At 36.7% G+C, this 22,807-nt stretch overlaps 1 protein-coding gene across 16 annotated transcripts in view; it reads left to right on the top strand.

Annotated features, from left to right (window-relative positions):
* ERC2 (ELKS/RAB6-interacting/CAST family member 2) overlaps positions 1-22,807 on the top strand; it is a 432,662-nt gene that overhangs the window by 126,169 nt on the left and 283,686 nt on the right. For all 16 annotated transcript variants that reach the window (XM_042020735.1, XM_042020741.1, XM_042020751.1 and 13 more), the window contains one exon: positions 11,847-12,014. In XM_042020735.1, the coding sequence (XP_041876669.1) occupies positions 11,847-12,014 (168 nt within the window). The remainder of the gene's footprint in view (positions 1-11,846; positions 12,015-22,807) is intronic.

The following is a 22,807-nucleotide window of genomic DNA, read 5'->3' as shown; positions in this document are numbered from 1 at the left end:
AGATGTAACCATCCAGTTAAGAGCATACTTAATGATATAATTTCAATGGCAGAAAAAATTAAATGTTTATACATATGTGAATATAAAATTTATAAATTTGTACATATATGTAAAGAAATTAAAAGAAAGTGTGGAGACTGTTTTATTTTATCCCTGTGCTATCAGTTTCATACTTGGCTGACATTCAAAATCACATCTATATACATAATTCAGTAAATAATTTTTTTACTCCTCTGTTGGGTCTTACAATCCAGTACAGAGATGAATGAGGGTAGAAGGTTATATTTCTTCTTGCATAAATAATACAAGGGTTTAGAAAGTTTCAGTTACAGAGGCACTTGAACTCCCCTGTTTTTTGTAAAGTGAGATGGAAATCAAAGAGGTTAATACATCTATGTATTCAAAGATACGCTTTTGTACTGCACCGTTAAGGTAGATGTGAATTTAATAAATTCATTAAATTGTACATAGTTGCTGTTGTTTGCCAGCTACCTGCTCTTCACTTCTTAGAAAACATCCTTACTAAAGGGATACTTGGAAACTAAATTCTTTAAGACAGCTTGGCAGCTGCAGAAAGGAATATTAGCACTTCTTTCACATGTCTTTTATAATACTGGTTTGAAAGGTGAGGGTTTTCTGGGGGCTTGTTTTTGGTTTTGTTCTCTTGCTTTGCTTCCACTTGAGAGATGGTACTGTGATACTCTTATATGTTGATAAATACAATTAACTTTGCATAGTGTAGGATCCTATGTAGTTAATCTATGCTAAACTTTACATTAATATTCCTTTTGTGTGCTGGCATTGTCCTGTTTCTTGAAATGTATCTTTATTTTCTCAATCTTTTGAGGAGATTGAAAAAAAAGGAGCAGAATTTCACCCATGTGCAGAATTATCCATGTCTGGGAAAAAGATTACTTTCAGAATGCTTTCCAGGGAAAGAAAAACAGATGAGGAATAGTACTTGCTTTATTTATTTATTTACTCTTAGAATTTTCTTAAAGGGCAGATTTATAAGGCTCCTTGTTAATGTCAGCTGTCAGAGATTGGGGAATGAATTTTCATACTCAGGTTTCATTTCACTGACTAGTAAATCTGATTTCATGTAGCCTCTCCTTCTGTGTTAAATTATTTATACCCTGATTTTTTTTAGCAATAATATTTGTTTATACATGAATATGCATCTACATCTCTATATATGCACTAAATGTTTCTATATAGACTCAAAAGAATATACTCTATATATATACTATATACACAAAAAAGAATGTTAAGAATGATTAAATAGTAAATTTTTTAAACAAATGAATGTTTCTTCCATGTTTTCTAGAGCATGTTAGCCAAATCATTTCTGCCATTGTTTGTATCTTTATATTTAAGGATAACCTTTGTTGAAGGGGTTGAAATCCTAGAAGATTCAATCCTAGAAGTATTTCAAAGGCATACTTTCAAGTCCAGAAACTTTCAACAGAAGTCTTTTGAACCTAATCAATTGAAAAAGCAGGAATTCTGGTGATACTTTTGGAACAAAATCCAAAGTTTGCAACTTCATTGGTAACACAGGATTTAAAGTTGAATTTTACCACTCCCATTCCCAGACAGGATAGCAAGCTTGAAACAAATAGTAAAAATCCATTTATGTCTAAAGTAAAAACATATCTCATTCTGAGTATCCCCCTTTGGATTTGCTACAAAAGATTATTTCTCTGGTGTAGAAAAACACCTTTTCATTTTACAGAGCCACTGTGCATCCCTTTTGGTTATGAATTTGGCTAAATTAGGCTAAAGCAGTATCTTTTTTTTGATAAGGCTGCAAATCTTGAAACAAAAAATGTAATGTCTAATTTAGCTGAATCTTAGGAGGGCTTTCCATGCTGTACCATATCCAGGTGTGTAAAGTGGGACATGCTCCAGTCCAAGAATGGTAGAAGTGGTAGAATATTGGCTAATAGAGGAGCAGTGCAGCAGGAAGAGGAAGGACCAGATTGGGGAAAAATATTGGTGAAACATCTCAAGACCTGATATTTAATGAGGCTTATTTCATATTTTCATTGTTCAGCTTGCCAGAATTTGGATGCACAAACCTGGAGACACAGAGATTGGGGTCAGTGGTGATAATCTGAAATTCTGAAGTGAGAAAAATGGATGAGATATGGTAGTACAAAATGCAGGCATATTCCCTTGAGGACACAAAACTAGAACTTTGTAGTGTAAAGGTTTAAGTAAAGGTAGTAATAGTGTGTGAGGGGGTTGCTGTTAGTCACCAATAAAATGTGGCTGTGGAAAATCTGATACTAGAATGTATCAGGAGAGAGATTTCTGTTGCAGAAATTGGGGAATATTTTTATGTACTCTGTGAGATCTCATCTGAAGTGTAGTCATCCAGGTTCAAGAAAGATGAATTCCAGATAGCAGAGAGGAAGGTTAGAGGGATGATCAGGAAAATAAAACAACTTTCTTATGATGCGAAAAAGGCTCAAATCTATCATTGCTTTGTGGTTTCATTTGCAGGAATGATTGCAGCCAATTCATTTTGCTTATCATTGTTGTGAACTGATGACATTCTTCTTTCTTTCAGCTATGATATATTGGCTAAGGTATAGTAATTTCCAGCTCAAGGGTGAACAAGTTTTTAAACCACTTTGATTGTTTACATGAGGTAATCTGACTGGACTCTAAAACACTTTTTAAAAAAAATCTGGTTTTCACAAAGGTAGACTTTTCAATCTGTGCTCAGATGGACAAGTTTAAATGTTATTTGATAACTTACTGTTATTTACATGTCATATTCTGATGTTTAAACATTTTGAGTTTGTTTTGTGCACAGAAACATGTAGAAGGTTTCTTTCTCCTTCCCCCTTAATAAATGGGATCTATTTCCCTTTACATGAGAATTTTGTTCATACTTTTCTCACATTCACTTTTTAGAGGAAACCAAATGAAGAAAAGGTTTCATTCTGAAAGAATTTTTTTGAAATGTCCATTTTTAAATTTTTTTTTTTTGGCTCAGCTGAACTTTTACTTCAAGCTTTCAAATATGGGAAACATTTCACAGGCTAAGCAAATAGGAGTACATTGCACTTGCTAGGGGCAGTGATGAGATTATGCAAAAATCTTTATAGTAATACTAAAAGAAATTGGTCTGGAGGGTGTCTGCTCTGTCGATGTTGCAGCTCATATTGCAGGTTTCCTTCCAACCTACTATTGTAAAGTATAATCACATTTCTTTATTGTCTATCAGAAATCTTAAAAATACTTCAAAAGTTTCAGTGGGAGAACTGTCATTATGGGACTATGGATCTGTCCTTTGGAATTTTTGGAAGAGATCTTGCTGCTAAAGTTTTTTCTGGAAATTGCTCAAGTTTCCTGCTGTCCTGATTCTGCACTTTATTAGAGGATCTGTTTTTTTTGGGCCTTTGTGGCATGGTGCTCCTCTGGCTTTTTGTGTAAAAACTCTTTTCAAATGTTTTAACAAAGTGTTGTTTTCTTGTGGTTAAATAGTTCCCTCACTTCCCCACTGATTGTTTCTGTTTCTTTATTATGATATATAATAATATATTTCTCCAGCATATTTTTCCTTTTAGCAGATAGTACATTGATCAAGTATATATAAAAAAAAGCCTCTGCAGGATTTAGAGGGTCTTGGAAATTAGTTAAGAGATCTGTGGGTTCAAGAGTTTCCTGTGAAGAGCCAGAGTTGGCCCGTGTTCAGCTCAGTTGAGGACACACTATTAATTTAGTCCCCCTGTCTTAGCTGCCACTGTTGGTTCTTGGAGGTTGCATGGCTCATTCTCTGAAAGTAGTTTTTGGAAGTTATTTCACTGCTGATTCTTTTCCTGAAAGCATCCCTTACATATTTGACAGTGTAGGACCATTTCTGTGATAGGGTTTGTTTTTGTAGTTGACTTTACATGGCTTGTTTAGTGTCAAGACTGTGAGGAAAGCAGCACTTATCAGCTTTGCTTTATCTTGCTCATGCAGATGCTAGTCTGTCTTGAGAAACTGAGTATGTCCCAGATGGAATATAATTGTGGTAAACTAGTAAGCCTATAGCTTCCAGATGAATAGTAAATAAATGTAAGATCAGATCTTGACATGTCTCTGACTTGCTGCTAGATGATCTGGCAGACTGGATTCAGTAAAAATATTTGGCAAGTAATCTCTGTTAGAAAGTTAGGCAACTGAAACTTGTCTGATTTCATTCCTGCATAACTTTTTATTTTTAATTTACCATTTAGCTTCCATTATAATCACTGTATTTATAAAAAGAGTGAAATTGTTGTTTTTATTTCCTTCGTTCCCATCTCATGCATTGTTTTGCAGTATTGTTTGGGTCTTATTACTCACCTTAAACTTTTCAAACGCTTAAAATATGAGGTGAAGGTCTATAATTCCTGTGTTTATTGAAGTTCTTCAGAGTAAAATGCCTTTTCCAGTTCTACCTAAAATACCTAAAAAATGTTACTGCAAAGGTGACATAAGTAAGGAGTTACCAGTTTGGAATCTGAAACAGTCCTTTTAGTCTTTTGACACACTTCATCTTTAGGAGTCTGTCATGATCTAAGTAGCCTTTCCTTGTCTAGAATTCTTATCACAAGCCAGCACAATCTCTGGAAACTGGTTTGGAAATCTGTTTCCAGCATAAAGAAGGAAATATATTTGCAGTGTCTAAGATAGCCTGAACAGTTGCACTTTTGTTTCAGTAGGAGCACAGTGTGCTTTTTGGTTAAGGTACCTTGTAGTAAAAACATCTCAAGCCTTGCCATTTTCAGCTGATGGGCCATCTACTACCTGTAAGATATCTGTGAATAATGACTTAGAGAAATAAATTTGTATATGTGATACAGCATTGTATGTGATACAGAGCAATTTCTTAAAGGGCTCAGAATATCCCTGAACATCATCTTGCTCACATAGGCAGGGGGAATAAGCAAGAGGGTTGCCTTGCCTTGCATGGCTCAAAAGCCAGCGCCAATGGGAAAGTTCTGAGTTCTAGAAGGGCCCAGAGGACTGAAGGTTTTGCTTGAGGACATGTCATGGAGTGAAGCAGACCTGTAACTCCTCCTGGTACTCAAGGATGTTTTTAAACCAGCTGATGTTTCCTGTTGTCTAGGAGATGATGGAGCCTGGCTTCTTGAGAGAGAGAGGACTTCACTCTCAGCTTTTATATTTGGAAAGTTATAGAGGTGAATTTTTAATTGGGGTGATTACAAGTAGTTTGAAGCTTATTCACTCTTGTGAAAAATGCAGCAGTTTTCAGAGAAAAGGCTGTAACCTGGTTTCTGGAAGAATGTGGGCAGGAGAGAATACTGTTTTGTGTTTCAAATAAGCAATATATGTTTAGAATGTTGTTTTAACCTTCTCTGTTTGCTGTGTTCTTATGAATAAATGACAAATGCCCAAGCTGTTTAATGTCACTCCGTTTGTGAGCTGGCTGTGGATTCTGGAGGATAAGTTCGTAGTCAAGCTGATGGCAGTTGAACCTGCTACTGTAGGAATGTCTGATAATCACTCAAAAGATGTGAAATTGAGAGGTCAAGGATACAGCTCATCCCTACAAGCATAACACAGCCTCTCTAGCTCAGCTGGAGAGAGATTTTTACCTATAGGCACCTCCTTTATTCTGAGTAGGTTACAAACATAAATGTGCTTTTTGAAAATCACACATTCACTGCTGTATCAACTATTTGTAATTACTGAATCCTACTAGTAAAAAAAATTAAACTGAGAAACACAGTTTGTGTAAAAATGCTATTTTTACCATATATAATGCTAATGGGTATTTACTGATGATTCTTTCATGGAATTATACACATTTTTTTCATGAAGCAGTTAAACACATTGGCTTGACTTTGAGAAAGAACACTATGGCCTTCTAATTAACTTTCTATTAATCTGTTACAGTACAATAAAATTTGAATGTTATTGAAGACAGAAATTTCAAAAGTTAAAAGCTTCTAAGATTGATAGTTTTGTAAATTGGTTTTAAGTATTTTGAATTTATAACTATCATTATGTTGCTAAATAACATTGACTCGAATGACTGACTTCCTTTTGCAGTAACTCAAAAGTATTATGATAGCTATAGTTTTATAGTGAGCATAAAAATCAGTGAGTTCAGTGAGGTAAGGTTAGTGTTGGAAGTTTTATTAACAAAAACTGTAAGTATTGGCACATGAGTTACAGTTCCCATGTGTTTTCCAAAATTTCCTGGAACTAAAGTGAATATTAAATTCTGAAATTTTGGACTAGTTGCTTTAAACCACTTAATTTTAGTGGTAAGAATAGGCAAAGATACAAATTAGAATAAAACAGCTGGTAGGGAGTTGGCTGCATTGATAAACTACACTGATCAGAATTCTTTGTGCCATATGATGTTCCACAAGGACAACCTTTGTACTGCCTGAGGGAACCATTAATATCTTGTTTACAATTTCTGGTTCAGCTGAAACCTTTTCTGGTGTAGTTTGACCAGTCAGTTTACCAATTTTCTTTTTTAAAGAGCAGCATAATCTGGACTGGTGGATAAAAAGAGTGTAAGAAAAATCAAGATAGATTAGTAGAGCTGGTGGCTGCCAAAGCTGTTAGGGTGGAGGCTGGGAAGTTTATGAAAATTGTAGGTGTCATCTTCAAGGATTAAGTAGAGTAAGAGATTTTGAGGTGTTACAGCACTGGGTGCTTCTCCTGCCCTGGTATAGAAGGACTGAAAGAGCTCGTGACAGGGATTCTGTCAGGGAAATGGCAGGAGTTTGTTTTCCTGATGTGAACAGCCAACACTGGCCTGTGTTTGCAAAACATCTCCTGTTGCTCACTGTCTGTTTCCCTGGACTACAAAGTACTCACCTGCTTTAAATACCTCTCCTTGTGTCAGTTCTTAAATACTGAAGTCGTGGAAATGAAACAGTAAACTCGATAATGCTTTAAAGAATATAAAGCCTATAAACTATCAGCTGAATTAAAATGTGAACTAGAGCAACCATAATACTCAGAGTAATAGAGGGGTGAGAATGTTGTCTGAAATAATGCTTAAAAGTGGAATTTTCCTCTGTGAAGTGAAAAAGCTAGCTAAGTCACTAGAGTTTCAGTTTGGAACAGAGTGCTAAGGATATTAATTGTACAAAATTGAGGTGTCTGCAGCTTCAAAATGTTCTGCCTTTTCTGCCTTGAATTTTACGTACATCAGATGTTTTTGATAGAAATGAATGTATGGCTTGCCAGGTACAGCTATTGCTTTGAAAAAGATTGTTTATCACATCAGGCTAAAAAATGAGGGAAAAATATGATGAGGGGATAGTTTTCATTATATTCTCTTATTTTAGAATAGGGGTCTTTTTTGGGCTTTTGTTTTGTTTTTTTTTTTTAAGTGGCTCTGAAGTGGAGAGTACAGTTGGGACACATGATATCCTTTCTATGCTTGTAGTTCAGTTCTCATATTTGCAAAAGGGCCATGTGAGAATATGCTCTCTGTACTAATAATTCAGTACTTCTGTATGGAAAATTGGAGTGACAGTTCTTTTATTCTTGATTTAAATTGGTTTTCATAGTAACAGCTTAGAATTTCCCCAGATATATGTGGATGCATAAATAGAGGCACTATGATCTTTAATAGAAATTTGTGCTTTTTTTATTAACTGAAGTTTTTCCTCAAAAGATGGCTGCATAATACACACTAAGGGAGCAAATAATAGCCCAGAAAATGTCAACAGGCCTGTGGAGCCTGTAGTGGTCACGAGGAAGGGAGAGAATGGTGGTACAGAAGGGGAGGAGCCGGACTCTTGGGCACAGTGGCAAATACTGGCTGCAGTGTGTGCTGGAGCAGAGGTGCCTCAGGAAGGGCATTAACAGTGGGTTACAGTTTTTTTGTCATTACCCCAGCTGTGGTACTACAGCACACTTAGGACTTGAGTAGGACCTTCAGGTTTAGTTTAAAAAAAATACAGTCAAACATTTACTTTAAATGTATCTATATATGATGGTAAAGTAAATAATTCTTAACAGTGAAACACAGTAGTGCTGCTCCATGTTTTACTTCCCCGTGGAGCTCCATAGCACTAAGCTACTTTCATAAATGATATATGTAATATGGCATCTAAGTTAAACAGTTAACAGTAAGGAACTTCAAGGAGTAGACGTCACTACTGAAGCTGGTCATGAGTGGCGGGTGATGACATGAAGATTAATAAAGTTCAGCTTTGAATTTGGCAATTTTTGCCACTTACATGAACTCTTTTTTTCCAAAAGTATAACCTAATTCTAAAGTTTTTACAGTATGTTGTATATATCCAGAGCAAGTGACAGAGTTTATTGTATTAAGTAGTTGAAATAAGTAGCTGCTGAGGAAAAAGAAGTTAGACAAAATTAAAAAGCAATTTACTTGGAGAGAGGTCTTTGAAATACTTCGTGTTAGCTATCAGATCTGTTTTTGCTTTATTTTTTGGAAAATTATGGTGTTCTTCAGACTGCCAAATTTTACTTGTAAATATACTGCCAGAGCTTGGGAAAAATAAGTGAAGGACTCTTAAAATTAGGTAGTGTTGAGTGAAAAGCCAAAGAGAGGGGTTTTGTGTACCAGAAATCCTTATCCTTTCAAATATAAAAATGTATATATCTGTTGCTATAAAATGACTCGCATTTAATTTCCTTTCAACTCATATTTAAAATGCCTTAGATGTAAAAGTAGTAGTAACAAAATGGCAGACATTCCTCACAGTGTACTGGCATGCTCCATCTAGAATACTTCATCGTTGTGTTATTTTTGGGAGATGTGATTTCACAGTACCATTTTCAGGGAAGAGACGATTTCTTGTATTGGCAAATTCACCCTGGCCAAAAATGAAATAGTGTATTTTGCTTCCGGTCATCCACAAGATGAGGAACTGATTTAACAGCATTTTGGTTTTCTACCATCTGGAGGTTCTTATTTGACTTATGAAATGATGTCATACACGCTTAGTGCTGAACAGATAGTGAAAGGTTGCCTGCAGTTCAGGCTGAGGTAGTTTTATTTCCTGTTAAGAGGAATGTAAAAGTCTTTGTTCATGATTACTAGAGGCAGAAAGAGGACTTTAGGGAAGGAGAAAATGGCTGACATAACTGATGTTCTCCTAAACCTCCACATTGCATTGCTGTGAATAGAAAATCAATGTGCACACCCAAGACCACACACAGTATGAGTTGTCTTTTTCCCTCTCCTAGGCTGGCACTGGCTCAAAGTTCTGCCTCTGCTTTCAGAATGGCTCCTTGCTGTGAATGATAGTTTGGGGATGATCTACTTATTCCATGGAAATACTTCATTGTGTAGGTGGATTTTTGGATTAAAGTGCTCTGCTGTATCAGTCCCAAGATGAGGAGACGTAAGAGAATATCTATATATTTGGCAGATGTTTTCTGCTGTGGTGGACATGCTGTGCTCTTTCCTTCACAACTCTTGCACTGTCCATGTATGAATTTGGGTTGATGGGATTGAGATTCTTTGGCTGTTTCTCAGTGCAATTGAAGCTGCATCTTTGGTTATGCTTTAAAGACTTTATTTGAAGCTAAAGCAGGATTTGGGTCTGAGAAGCTGGAGTGGACATGGCTCTGCTCCCATTTCCCATACACGTTGTCACTCTGGGCATTCAGAACTATTTGCTCATCCTCTCCACCCTCCTTGTTCTCCCAAGTTTTATTGCCTAAACCCACCCCACCAATTCTAAATTGAATCTAGAGAGCCCTGCTGACAGGGTGTGTGGGAAGAAATTTGTGAAAAAGGCTGAGAATTGTCTGCTCAGCCCTTGGGGTAGAGACTGCATGGGCATAGAAGAAAAGATTATTTACTCAGATGCTGCCTGGTTCAGCCAAGCAGGACAGAACATCAGCCAGCTAAGCACCAGACATGTGGAAGCTGCTGTGTTATCCCAGCCACGGGGGAATGGTGTCAGTTCTTTGTTTATCTGGGCATCTAATCACCTCCAACTCCCTTGACTTGAAGCTTTAGGCTTCTGCCTTGTGGCAGCTGGAAAAGGAGCCTGGCCGTGCCTGACCAGGGAGAGCTGCTTGTGGAGCTCCAAGGTCCTGACAAGCTCCTCAGCTGCAGCTGAAAGGCCCATCAGAGATTCCTGTGATTTGACTTCAAGGATTGCTTTCAGACCTGAAGCAAATTAGTGATTAAGAGTAAAGAAGATGTGGTAATGAGATTCAGATGAGGTCTTTTATGTTTATTAAGAGAGGTCTGAAAGCCTGCTGCTACTGCTACTATTATTTCTTGTTTTCTAATTTAAAAAAGTCATTTTTCACCCTTACTGCACACTGCTTACAAACTGAGAGATCCTATTACTGTCATATGTAAAAAAGTCTTAAAAATAAAATAAATCCAGTGGAATATAAATCTTTTTTTCCAGTGTATAGAAAGGCAATGAGCCATTTTAAAAGCAGGAAGAACATGCATTTTGAGATCCAATAGATCATCTAAATTGGTCCCAAAGCAAGTTTTAAAGTGGCACTGAAAATACTTTTGCTTTGAGCAAATTTAGCATTACTAAACTTAGAATATAAATAAATATAGATTTGCTGATTATTTTGTACTTTGATAGTATTCTGATTAAGAAGGGAGAAAATAGCTTATTAGAGAAGACCCTTTCTGACTATCCCATCTGCAGGACTTTAAAATGCTAAGCCTCTGTTTATGCCCTTTCAGTTTCTTCCATCTAGCTTTTTGTTACGAATTAACCTTATGCATGTCTAGGTAATATAAACTTTAAACTCTTGTTCTTTATTTTCTAAAATTTGTATGTTTGAAATTTGAATTAGTGAATCTAAAATTTCTCACTTGCCTGACTGCCTGCAGCTCTCTTCTAGATGAAGCATTATTCTAAATTGTGACATCAAACATTTTCAATCCAAACCTTGTCTTCTCAATGGTTAACCTTGCAGTCAGAACAAGCCTGTGAGTCCACTTAATGTGAAACCTCGTGGTTCAGAGCTGCAGAAAAAGCCTCTGTTCAAGTAAACTTGTCTCTGTAAAAATAAATGATTGCTCTGCCTTTATCTTGGTTGTCTGCTTTCCATGATGTTTATTCACACTGACTGAATTTTGTGGGTATACATTTTCTTGTACTATTTTATTTACAAATAAGCTTTCAATAATATAAAGGTCACATTGAAAAAAAAAAAAGTCTCTCTTGGTTTTCAAAAACTTCATATATGATGAAATCTGTTCTTTACTCCCAAATATTCCCCACACCCCCAGTATTATATACTGAGAATTGCTCAGCAATTCATTTGTAGCTGCTTCTCTGAACCAGAATATGTGAACAGTGGATGTGTTCCTGAAGGCACCAATACACATCAGGTGTGATTCTTGTAGTAATGATGGTTAAACCCAAACATATTTTGTTTCTTTAATGAATTGAGATCTCTGCTATTTTATTACTGTTAGAATTACATTAAGAGAATAACAAATTTGCATGCTTGAATATTTACACATCAAAAAATGAGAAAGTCAAGGGATGCTTACATATTCTGGGCTGTTGGAATTCTTTTGGGTTTTGTTTTTTGTTTTTTCTAAAGAAGAAAAACCCACCAGTTATGTATGCAGAGCATTTTGCTTAGGAAAATCCTTGAATATCCCTTATTTTATTTGTTGGGGATTTGTGCTTACTACAGAGAAATAGTCAGACCCATTTGGTAAGAGACTTGTGAAATAAACACTGGAGAAAAGTGTAACAAGTAAAACAATGTCTTCAAGTTCAGTTTGGAAAATTACATAGAAGAGAAATGAAACATCTCTTAGGTGTGAATAAAAGAGTATTAAAAAAAATACCCTAATGATCTATACTGAACCCTAAAGATGTTTGATTTACTTGCTGTAGGTTGATGCCTTGCGGTTACGATTGGAAGAGAAAGAAACCTTTCTGAATAAAAAAACAAAACAACTTCAAGACCTCACAGAAGAGAAAGGAACCCTTGCTGGAGAAATTCGAGATATGAAAGACATGTTGGAAGTAAAAGAAAGAAAAATTAATGTCCTTCAGAAAAAGGTAAGATCACTGAAACAATATGTTGTATAACTTTTGAGGCACAATTAAAGGAAATACTTCTGTTTCTTAAAGTGTATTACTTTTAATATATTAAAAAGATGCAGCAAGTCTGTAATAGTAAAATTCTCTAAAATAAAATGTGCTACATTATCCGTGGGTACATTTTTTATAACATTATATCTTATATATATATTATCAGAAAAATATTAGATGCTGCAGTAGTTACAAAATTATTGGAGTTAAATGGAGGTACTAAAAATCCTGATAAAACTTCTTATCCCTCAACATGAGGGATTCCAGTATCCTTATGAACACTGCTACTCTTTCCAAATAATGTAAATAAAATGTGTGGGCCTGCTAAAGGATCAGGATATTGCATTTTTAGCCTGAAGGGCTTTCTTTTCTGTGGGGAGTGGAGAGGGAGTGGAGAAGGAACCTAAATTAAGTCAGTTATCTGTTTTCCCTGTGGTCTAAAGACATTAAGAAGGGAGGCTCCCTTCAAACAGCCAAATAGTCTTCTCATTTTCCACAAATTCAACTAACTGCATTTGCTCTCTTTGGGAAGTTGGATTCAATCATTACAGTTTCCACCTGGGGGAGTGGGGAGTGAATTTCCTGTAGAGGCAGCTCTGCAAGGGTTCTGCATACAGTAGTAGAGTGTTCATTTCCCTATCCTTTTTTTCATGCTCACAAAAAGTATTTATGCTACCAGGTGTGTACTGTTTGTGTCCTGTGTGTCACTGTTTACCATATTGAGATGCACTTGTGAGCATACCGAGAAATGGGGGAGCAGTTCCTGGCATCACCTATATTTTACTGTTCTTCCCTCCTTTCACAGCCACTCAAAGAATGTCTATTCCTCCTTACTCTGTTACTATGTAGGTAGTTCATGTTACTGTGGTTTTCCTCCAGGATTCATACAGGGTTCACATGGTCTAGTTGTGCTTCTGTCTGCAATTGCTTAAGCGCTGAATTTAAAAAGCCAAGTCCTTATTTTCCAGAAACTGAGAAGGCTGCTTTTCCAGGCCTGGGAAATAAGGCCTATCGAAACTGGAATATAAGTACACATCCACTTTAATCCTATTTCTGAATATTTCCCTTGTTAGCAATGCTGATGAACTAAAAGAAAGCAAACTTCAAGGCTTTTATCCTGTGCTGAATGCTAACTAGTTTTGGACATTTCTTGAGCATTCTGAAGAACAGAATGCATCTTTTCTTATAGTTCGCATTCTAAAAAAACCCCCAAACCCCTGAACAAACCAACAGTTTACAATTTCTCTTGTACTTAGATCTTGAGGAAAAGGGTCAGTAAGAGGAATATGTCTTCAGTGGTGAAAGCTCTGTGATGAGTAACTATCACAGAGATACCAGCACTGTCATGGCTTTGTCCTCAGAAATATACAGCTTAACACTTTTCCTGTTTTTAATAAATCATGGCCATTTTATTAGGGTGTGCAGGTGGTCTTGCCTCTTTTGCACCTACTTCTTAGTGGACATAATCATTCTCAAACTGCACTCTCTCTCTTCACTAGATCATAGAGTAAAATATGTCATAGCCTCATGAGCTCTAGCATACAAAGAGATAAATCCTGCTAACAGCTGGGTGGAAAATCAGAGTTAGTATTGAACTGGTTTTTTTTAGAACTGGAAATAGCACTTCCAGTAGCATTTTCGTTTTTGGAGGTTATTTCCCTTCACTGGGGGACTTGTGAAGTTCAGTTTTTCTGCTATGGGCTAAATACTGGGTTTACTTAGGGAAGAATGAATTTTGATGCATACTTAGAAAAAAAGCAAAAATATATTATGTTTGCAGCACATAAGTTATGTGTAGATTTGCTTCTCTGAAGCATTTTTAATAACCACATTCTTTTAATGTGTAGATATTAGCATGCCCAAAATTACTAATGCCAGATTGTCATTATACCATTATTTTGCTTATAGGAGAAGAATGTTGGATTTGGAAAATACATTTTTAAAGTTACCCTTAGGTCACATTTTCAGATTTGGATCTTTATTTTACTTATGTTCTCTTCCAATATTCAGTCACAGATCATTTGACTAAAGAGAAATTTGATTGAAATATTGTCCTGCTCTGCTCACCCCTTATTTAAGTAAATCTGGAGTCTGATGCTATAAATGATGCTTTCAGTGTTTACTTTTCATGTGCCTGGTACAAATTCTGAAGTTGAAAATCCTGTATGTCACCAATGCAAACCCAGGCTTTTACATTCATCTGGAAAAAAAATAACTATCTCCTTGTCTGGTTATCCCAAGTGTTCACCTTCATTTTGGCACTATTAGATCATGACTTCTTACTAGATCATGACTTCTCATGTTTAGTGTCCTTGAGCATTCCAGTGTCCTTGGCAGCAGATGAAATCTCAACTCTGGGTCACGATACTTGCATGCAGAAAGGAAGATGTTCTTTTTTTTTTCCAAGAAGCTTTCCTGGCATTGGTGCCTTTCACTTCTAGGTAACTTTACCCTCACCAGATGAAGCAGTGTCCCAGGGCATTCATACCTTGTACAGTCCATGTGTTCTGCCAAGGGCAGAGGGAGCACAGCTTCTTTTGGAGCAAACACAGATTGTTCACTTGGCTGTGTGTTATTGCAGAGGTATGGTGGACTATGTGTAGTACTAATTCCTAGTGCTGTAGTATTGTTATAGCAGTATTTTTGAACAGTCCTTTTTCAGTGGTTTTCAGAGAATGTAGTAGTGGATGCTGTGCTTTGAGAAAAAGATTGTCCAATGTACCTGTTTTCTTTCCAGTTTGGCAACATGCCTGTCCAATTGCAAGCATAGCTAAGAATATATTCTGATAGAAAAGTATTTAATCTATCCTAATTACAGTAATTTAATCCTTTATTTTAATCTAATTATCATTTTATCTTTTACTTTCTGGATTGCACATGACTTTTGCTTTCCTCCAGTTTTTGCTCATCATCTGACCTTTTGGCCACTTCTTCCAGTATTGGTTTCACTTTGGGATGGCAGCCAGACATGTCTGTGTTGAGGATTTAGAAACTTGTTCTCATTGTGCACATAGATGTGGAGAATTTAGGGAGTGGAAAGCAGGATGGACCATTTCCTGTGACACTCAGGAGGTGGAACAATGACTGGGCCTCACAGTGGATTGTCCCGTGTTTACATACCCTCCCTAGTCCAGGACTGCTCTGGTTCTGGCTTACTCTCCTGAACACCCTTCTGAAAATGAAGGAAGTGCTTCTAGTTCTTCTTTGCAAGTTCTATCTGGACATCAGATTTTTCTGAGTGTAATATTATAATGCTTGCCTCCATTTTCTTCATTCTATTCAGGACCAAATTTTATACCCTTGTATTTTTGTTTACTTTTGATATGAGACTTATGAATAACCAGTTGTATTCCTGCCTTCAGTTGTTGATGCAAGATAGATGGCTACATCTCTCTCCACTCAGCCTGAAGTACTTCACTCAGCCTAAAATAATATTTGTTTTAATGGTTGTATTCAAGTAACTGAAGAAGGAAGAATTTGTGTATAGTGCCTAAAATTATTTCTGTCAGTAATAACCTGAAAGTGAGTAGGAAGGAATATGTATTTTGGAAATATGCAATTTCTAATCTGTATTCCTTCTCTTATATACATTATCTGCTATGTGGGGAAAAAAAAAATAAAAAGGAGACAAAACCAAACCCTGCAAAACTCCCTTTGGAAACCGTAGCAGTTCCTTCTCTTTTCTGGATAGCTGTCACACTGGGGAGGGCAGGAGAGGTTCTGTTGAGGGCTCCCTACCAAGGGTGTGGAAGAAAAACCCAAAACAGCTGTGGTGAGGCCCATGGGATGCCACAGGAACAAACACAGGGTAAGCAGTCACAGAAAAATTTATGGGCTAGATAAGGATCTGATGGTGCATTGTCCTTCCATGCAGAGATTTGGGTGTAATTTTTGACCAAATTGAAAAACTGCTGCACTATTCAGTATAATTTGCAGGCTTAAGGGAGGCCCAGCACTGGAGCAGCATGTGTTTAGAGGATTTGGATCAAGGTAGATTGGCATGGAGTAATAATAAACTTATGTCAATGTCAGAGGTGCAATATTACTTAATATTTCTTTCTTTTAGAACCTTTGGCACCACTGTTCCATTTTAGTGCCAGTAAAGTTGGGTATGCTGTTTTAATAGCCTTGTTTAACCTGGCAAAGCTAGTCTTACACCTCATATCTGTCAGTTTAGCATGCAGAGGGGCAGACCTCAGAAATCTTTATGTATTTCTTACCAGAATGTCCCAGTTCTATGCATATGGCCGAGTTGTAGGCTGGAGGGCAAAAGTGTTGAACTGGATGATGTCCCTTTTTGCTCCCAAATTTCGCCTTTTGTACAGTAGGTAGAAGTGGAGTCTTTTGTCCTCTAGAAATCTACAGATACTTAAAAATTCCAGTTATATACTCTGAAGTAGGAGTTTCAGTGTTGAAAACAGTAGCTGTTGAGACAAGAACAGTGTACAGGATGTAGACCTGGATCATATTAGGACAAGAACTTGTGGAAATTCTTTTGTGAGGACTATCATAAAAGAACACCAGCTAAAGGGGGCTAATATAATATTCTACCTTGACTTGCTAAATAACTATTCATGTAAAATGTTACAGTTTCCATCTTTAATAGTTTAAGCTTTGTGATTGATGAAGTGCTACATGACTAAGGGCCTTAACCTACCAGCTAATTAGCATTTGTAGGAAATGTCATAAAGGCTTAGTTCTCATGTAATAATTGGAATCTGTACTTGGAGTGGCTGGACTATGCACTTTTGGTGATAATGTCCAGTTTGTGTTAAATTGTGTTGCACAGTTAATTGGAGGCATTGCTGTTGGCTGTCTTCTAAAAAAGAGGAAATGTACATGTGGTTAGGTTAGGAGTGATTGGTGTAAACAAAGGAGTCTACTCTTGAGCTGAGAAATTTGCATCAGTATTACTGCTTGATGCAGGCAATGAGTGGAATGTACAAGCACATTGATAGAAGATGCCTTTGGGTTCTTTTTTTTCATGGTTTAATCAGCTGGGAGCACGTTTTCGTATACCTGGAAAGGGGTCAGGGCATGACAAAGGACATTTTTTATTACCTTCATCAAATTCTATCAGAACACTGTCAATAGGCTGTTATGTGAGCTGGGGTTTTGCAATCACAAATCAGAGATCTGTTGTATTTCTGGCATCAGATGAAAAATTCTGAACCAGCTGTTCTGCAAAACAGGTCAATGTTCTGACTGTAGATTTCAGATGTTAAAAAAAAAAAAAATTAGGGAGTCTTCCTGGCATAGCATGAATGTTTTGATCTTACAAAGCTGCTATGGTAACTATAAACTCTTGTATTATTTAAGAATTGAATCTTGTAATGGTATATGTCCAATTTAAGAGTACAGTGTTCAGTGTACTGAGTACTAGAAAACTGTACTTTGTTGGCTACTTAGGCTTGTAGCTTTGCCAAATCATGGTATGCTTTTCAGAGCAGTCTGAAAGTGAAATGGAAATAAATACAGTCAATTGTTCATCCAGGGTGGTGGTTTTACTGATCCCAATACATTATCAGAAAAATGTGTCCTCAAGGATTCTGCACAATCAAATGCAACTTTGGGACTGAACACAAATCCCCTTTAAGCCTAACCAGAACAGCTGTTGGGATGCTCTCAACCCGTACACAGAGACACAGAGAACAGCCTGTTCAGATCAGAGCCAGGGATCATTTTCACTTTTCTTTAGCTTAATTTCCCATTCCTTCTAACACATTACACTACTAAGTTTTTACAGTTTATAAAAATCACTAGAAATATGTGACCTAATACACATTCACTTAGTGATGCCAACCTGAATGTTCATCCAGCCTGAGGCCATAGTTATGAGTCTAGGTAAATCCTTGCACATTGAAATTCAGGATCTTTATAAACTTTTCCAGCCTGTGCTTGAATCAATTGTCCTTTCCAATGAATTTTGTACCCACTGAGGCTAGAAGTCCAGATTTTGTTGTTCTCCCCTCCTCTGTTCTTGATGACCTGCTTGCTACTGCTGTTCTTTTTCAAGCCTACCCTTCAAAAGGAAAACAGTTGGATTACACACTTCTGCTTACTGGCCTATTTGAAAATAAGCACTTATCTTTGTAGGAGAAAATCACCAAATTCTTCAAATACATTTTCATGAGATTAAAAAATTTAAAAACTTGTATCAGATGCCAGTTCTGTAAACATGGTAATTTTTGAATATCAGGTGTATTGTAAATCATGGACTCTCAAGTAAGAAGAACTATTGACTGCAATTGTCTACACTACAATAGTAAGTTGTTGTAGATCAAGTTATGCTAGCTGGTTTTGAGAGGGTTCCTCACACGATGAAGAGAATGGGGTCGTTGAACACTCAGGTTGTTCACAGCATACTCAAGTTCTCCTGGACACAGCATGTCACCTGCAAAGTGGGACTGAGCTTAATGAGGCACTTACATAAGGGTTTCACACTGCTGGTGTGACACCAGTGCTGCTGGGGAGGAAGGAAGCTGCCCTTCAGCTCTGAAATGTCAATACTAATTAACAAAGTTATCTTTAAATAAGATAGTAAGTTTTATTCATGCTGAGGAAACAGCCAACTCACATGCTGGGAATTTTAAGCTGTGTGAAGAGTAGTATTTTCTTTTTAATAGAGCTGGGCGAAGTTTCTTTTGAAGTGTGAAAGAACTCAGTTATGTGTAGTGTGACTGGGCAAAAATAAAGCAGAAGTTGTCATATTTTGGAGGTGCAGTAGACCATGCAGGAATTATTTAAGGAGATTAAAGGCTACCTATGTCTCTGAAAAAGAATCAGGGAAAATCAGAATTGTTTAGGAGAAATACATATTTTTTGGAAGAAATGAAATTTCTTTCCAAAAAATGTAACAGACATCTGCTGATTGGAATTGAAAATAAGGGAGAGTTTTGTAAGTGTAATTGAGAATAATTTTACATAGAGAGGTATCCTGCTGTCATGACTCACTTAGAATTTTTAGCTGCTGTCTGAGGGTGTATTCATGTGATTCTCTGCTCTTGGAACTGCATCTTTGAGTGGCAGCCTGGCTATTTCCCCACTGTCTCAACATGACAGATTCAGCTGGTTTTGTACGTGCCACCATTTTAGCACTGAATCCTTGACAGCTCATTGAAATAATGTGAAATCAGATCCCCCAAGAAGCAGTGCATAGAGTAAAGTATTGCTCAAGCCCAAAAGGCTTGTAGGTCTTATTACATGATAATCTTTTCCTTGGAAGCTCTTTCAAGGTCCATGCTCCAGGTGACTGATTTGTGGCAGGGAGGAAGGAAGTTGGGTGGCTTCTCACCTTCAGTGACTGACCCAGACACTGATGAGGGGGATTCACAGGGATAGGCAGATCTCAAATCATAATTTTTTGAAATGTTCCTTAGGAAAATAAGTGAATCAGCTTGTTAATTGTATGCAGTAAATCCCATGAGAAGACAATTTTAAGTCGTAAATGATTCAAAAATGATACATTTTATGTATGATTTCATCTGAGAGATTACTTTTTTTATAGTCTGATGTGTGAAATATTCAACAATATAGCGACTGAATAACTTATTAATCTGATAAACCATCCTTGCCTAATCCTGAAATAAAGAGATCCCACTGCCCTTGTTCATCTGCTTGTTAGGTTAGGCAGTTACACTTGATCTTCAGCTTTACCTAATGTATATCCAAATTTGTTATAGTGGAAATAAAAAAGAAACAGTTCCTACTAAATATAAAAAGTAGGTTTATGCATTAGGTTTTAGCATTATTTTAGTATATTAAAACTCTACCCCTCTGTTGGCATAGAATCAGCCACCTTAATTTATACATTGCTAGAGCTCCTTGATGTTGGCAGTTGTGCTTTCCTGGTGGTATTCCACTGCTGTCCTCTGATTGAGCACTCTGTGACTAGAGACTCTAATACCTTAATAAATTGGATATTTAATCACATTTGGAAAAGCATCACCCTTCACCTTTGAGTGGAGCTCTTATTGGCTTTATGAAATCATGAAGTTCAAAGACTCAGGAGTATGCATGCAGATAAGTTTAATGGTAACAATAAATGAGAATTGTTATCTTCATACTTCTCCCTTCATATTATTGTTACCAGATGTGGCCAGAACTAGTAGTGCCAATTTGGTCAGATTGCTTTGATAATTTTCATGTTGCCAAGTAGTGTGTATTTCTTGGTGGGAGAATCAGCAGTGGTATGTTTGAATATGAGTAGAATAGGTCCAACTTTAGAATGGAATCTGAATCTAATTCACTTCCTTCTAACACACCTGACTTTAATTTTTAACGCCCAGCCAGGCACAGTGCTAAGATCAAAGTGAAACAAAGAGAAGGGAGTAAAGCAATTCTTGGAAAGTAAAAAGAAAAATGGCATTACACTGTGTAATCTTTTTATATGAAGGAAACATTGGGCTTATTTACCATTCACTTAAGAATAAATCTGCAGTAAATTTGCTAAAGGTAATTATGCCAGCAAACCCCCTTACTTATCAGGGAGAAAAATCAGGCCCACTATATTTATTGTCTAAGAGATGCCTTAATTTGGCAGAAGAAATATGCATTAATGTCCCCAGAAGGGCACAGAGTCCTTTATTGTTCTGTGCTTAACCCCATGCCAAAGTGACTGTACACCATGGGAGCCTCTGCACGCTGCTCTCTGTGGAGCCTTCTGCTGATCTTGAGGGAGAAGCTGCTAAATGTCCACAGGAATCTATCAAGTCTTCATCTTAAAGCTTGTTGACAGACAGGACTGGGAGGGTGTTAAAGCATAACTTAAATTTGAGTGAAATCTCTGCTGTGTCCTATACTAAAATCTTTATTCAGGGTTTAGTCTGAGATTTTGTCGTGGCTGTCATAGGAACCATAAATAGTTTGATTTGAATGTTTATTTAATAAAAATCCATGACTTTTGAGATTCTGTGAATGTTGGGAGGTGGATGTGATAGCAAACAGCTGAACAAATGGGAAGAACTTCAAAGTATAGAAATAGAATATAGTAATAGAAAACAGGAGTTTGCTAATTTAGTTGCAGAACAGGTCATCCCTGTAAACTGTCCATGGGAGCTTGTCTTGGTGTGTTAGATTTATAATAATTAGAATTACAAAAACTTCTTTCATGGCATTTTGTGTTCATCAGTTCTCACTGTTTCCATGTGTTAACTGTTGTTGGTTTCTGTGTACTGTCAATTTATGAAATATAATTCATCCTCTGTCTTGAAATTTTTGGATTGCAACACCTTCTATGAGTCCTTATAAATCATTCCAGCTTTGTGCAGGAGGAAGAAGATACACCCATGGACAGGTAGCTCTGTCTCTGACAGTTCTGTAGCATTGGAGTTGCCATCATTCAATCATTGAAAACCTCCAAACTGTCTATCATCTGAATGGCAGACACTGAAAATGGAGGTGTTGTCAGACCACTGTAGCTTTATTGTTATGTGATGCTCAAGTTTTTTAGGAGAATTTTACAGTTAAAATTAGGTGCAGGTTCTTGAGGAGAAAGCCTGATAAAAATTAATTTGTAATAATTCTAATGCTTGCAGAAGTAGAGAGATAAAGTAGTCAATCTGTGTAATACATTGATATAGCCATCAGCTCTAAAGGACTTCCAAGTGTTCTTAACTTCAAGCTCCTAAGTCACCACTCTTGTGAGGATTTTATCCAGTGTCTGTCAAACCCCACCATGCAGAGAGGCATGTGGTTCAGGGAGTGAACATGAAGCTCAGTGGGAGAGAACTGCATCTGACAGTTGCTGAAACTTCTCATTGTCCAGCAAAGAAACATAAATCAGAGAAAATATATGACATTTTGGTATAGTATGAGTATGTCGGTGTCACTGACATTGTAGCAGCAGGTTACCTCCAAATGCATCTTCATCTTCAGGATTTTCCTGTAATTGCCAAAGGGACAATGAGTGTTCTTGATAGATCCTTTCATCAAAGCCTTTATAATAAATAAAAAAAACTGAAGGAAGAGAAATGGATAAGGATGGCTAAATTGATTAATAAATTCTAGATATCAATGACCTAATGAAAAACTGATTCGGGGAGAAAAGTATTTCTGTGTCATAGATGTACTTCATAAAAATTTTCCTTTATTTTTGTGTAGTTGATGTTATTAGAGTGAGGCTGAATTTCATGTAAAAACCTGCTGGTTTTGAGGAGATATGAGATAAAGAAAATTAATTGATTTTTTTTTTTTTAGAGGAGGACATTTTTCATACCAAAAGCAAACTATCTTAAACACAAAACCATATCAGATTACAGATTACTTCCTATTCAGACATTTCCATAAAAGCATTGCTGTCATACCTTTGCTGCTATAGAGAAACTAAACTGTTCAGCAGATGTTGATTAAAGACGTCCAAGTTGCTGCGTTTAACATTTCAGTTTAAGTTTAGTGGTGCTTTGATAGTTTATATGTAGAAAGACTGTGTCTGGCCTGCAGTAACTAATGGTGAAATTCAATATGTGCATTGTCTTTGGTGCAGCCATAGTGAAAATATTAAATTACATCTCACAGTAACAAGAATCTCAGTTCTCTGATGAACATTTTGAACACTTCAACTCTTAATGGGTCTAAACCTACATACATTTACCATATGTTAATTTAGAATGATTTAGAAAAAACATCTCTCAAGAAAGGGGGCAGGGATCTGTTATCCTGCAAAGCTTTTCTTTCATGTAAATGTATTCCACTGTCCCTTATATATGAATATAGATGGTTTCTGTAACCAGGGAGCTAAAAGGAAACTTTCCAATAGAAAG

The sequence above is a fragment of the Corvus kubaryi genome, unplaced genomic scaffold (genome assembly GCF_017639235.1).
Source record: "Corvus kubaryi isolate FWS band 111438036 unplaced genomic scaffold, C.kubaryi_AGA036_p1.0 124, whole genome shotgun sequence".
NCBI classification, from domain to species: Eukaryota; Metazoa; Chordata; class Aves; order Passeriformes; family Corvidae; genus Corvus; species Corvus kubaryi.
Note: the sequence above shows the minus strand (reverse complement) of the source record. Positions and strands in the feature narration are given on the sequence as shown.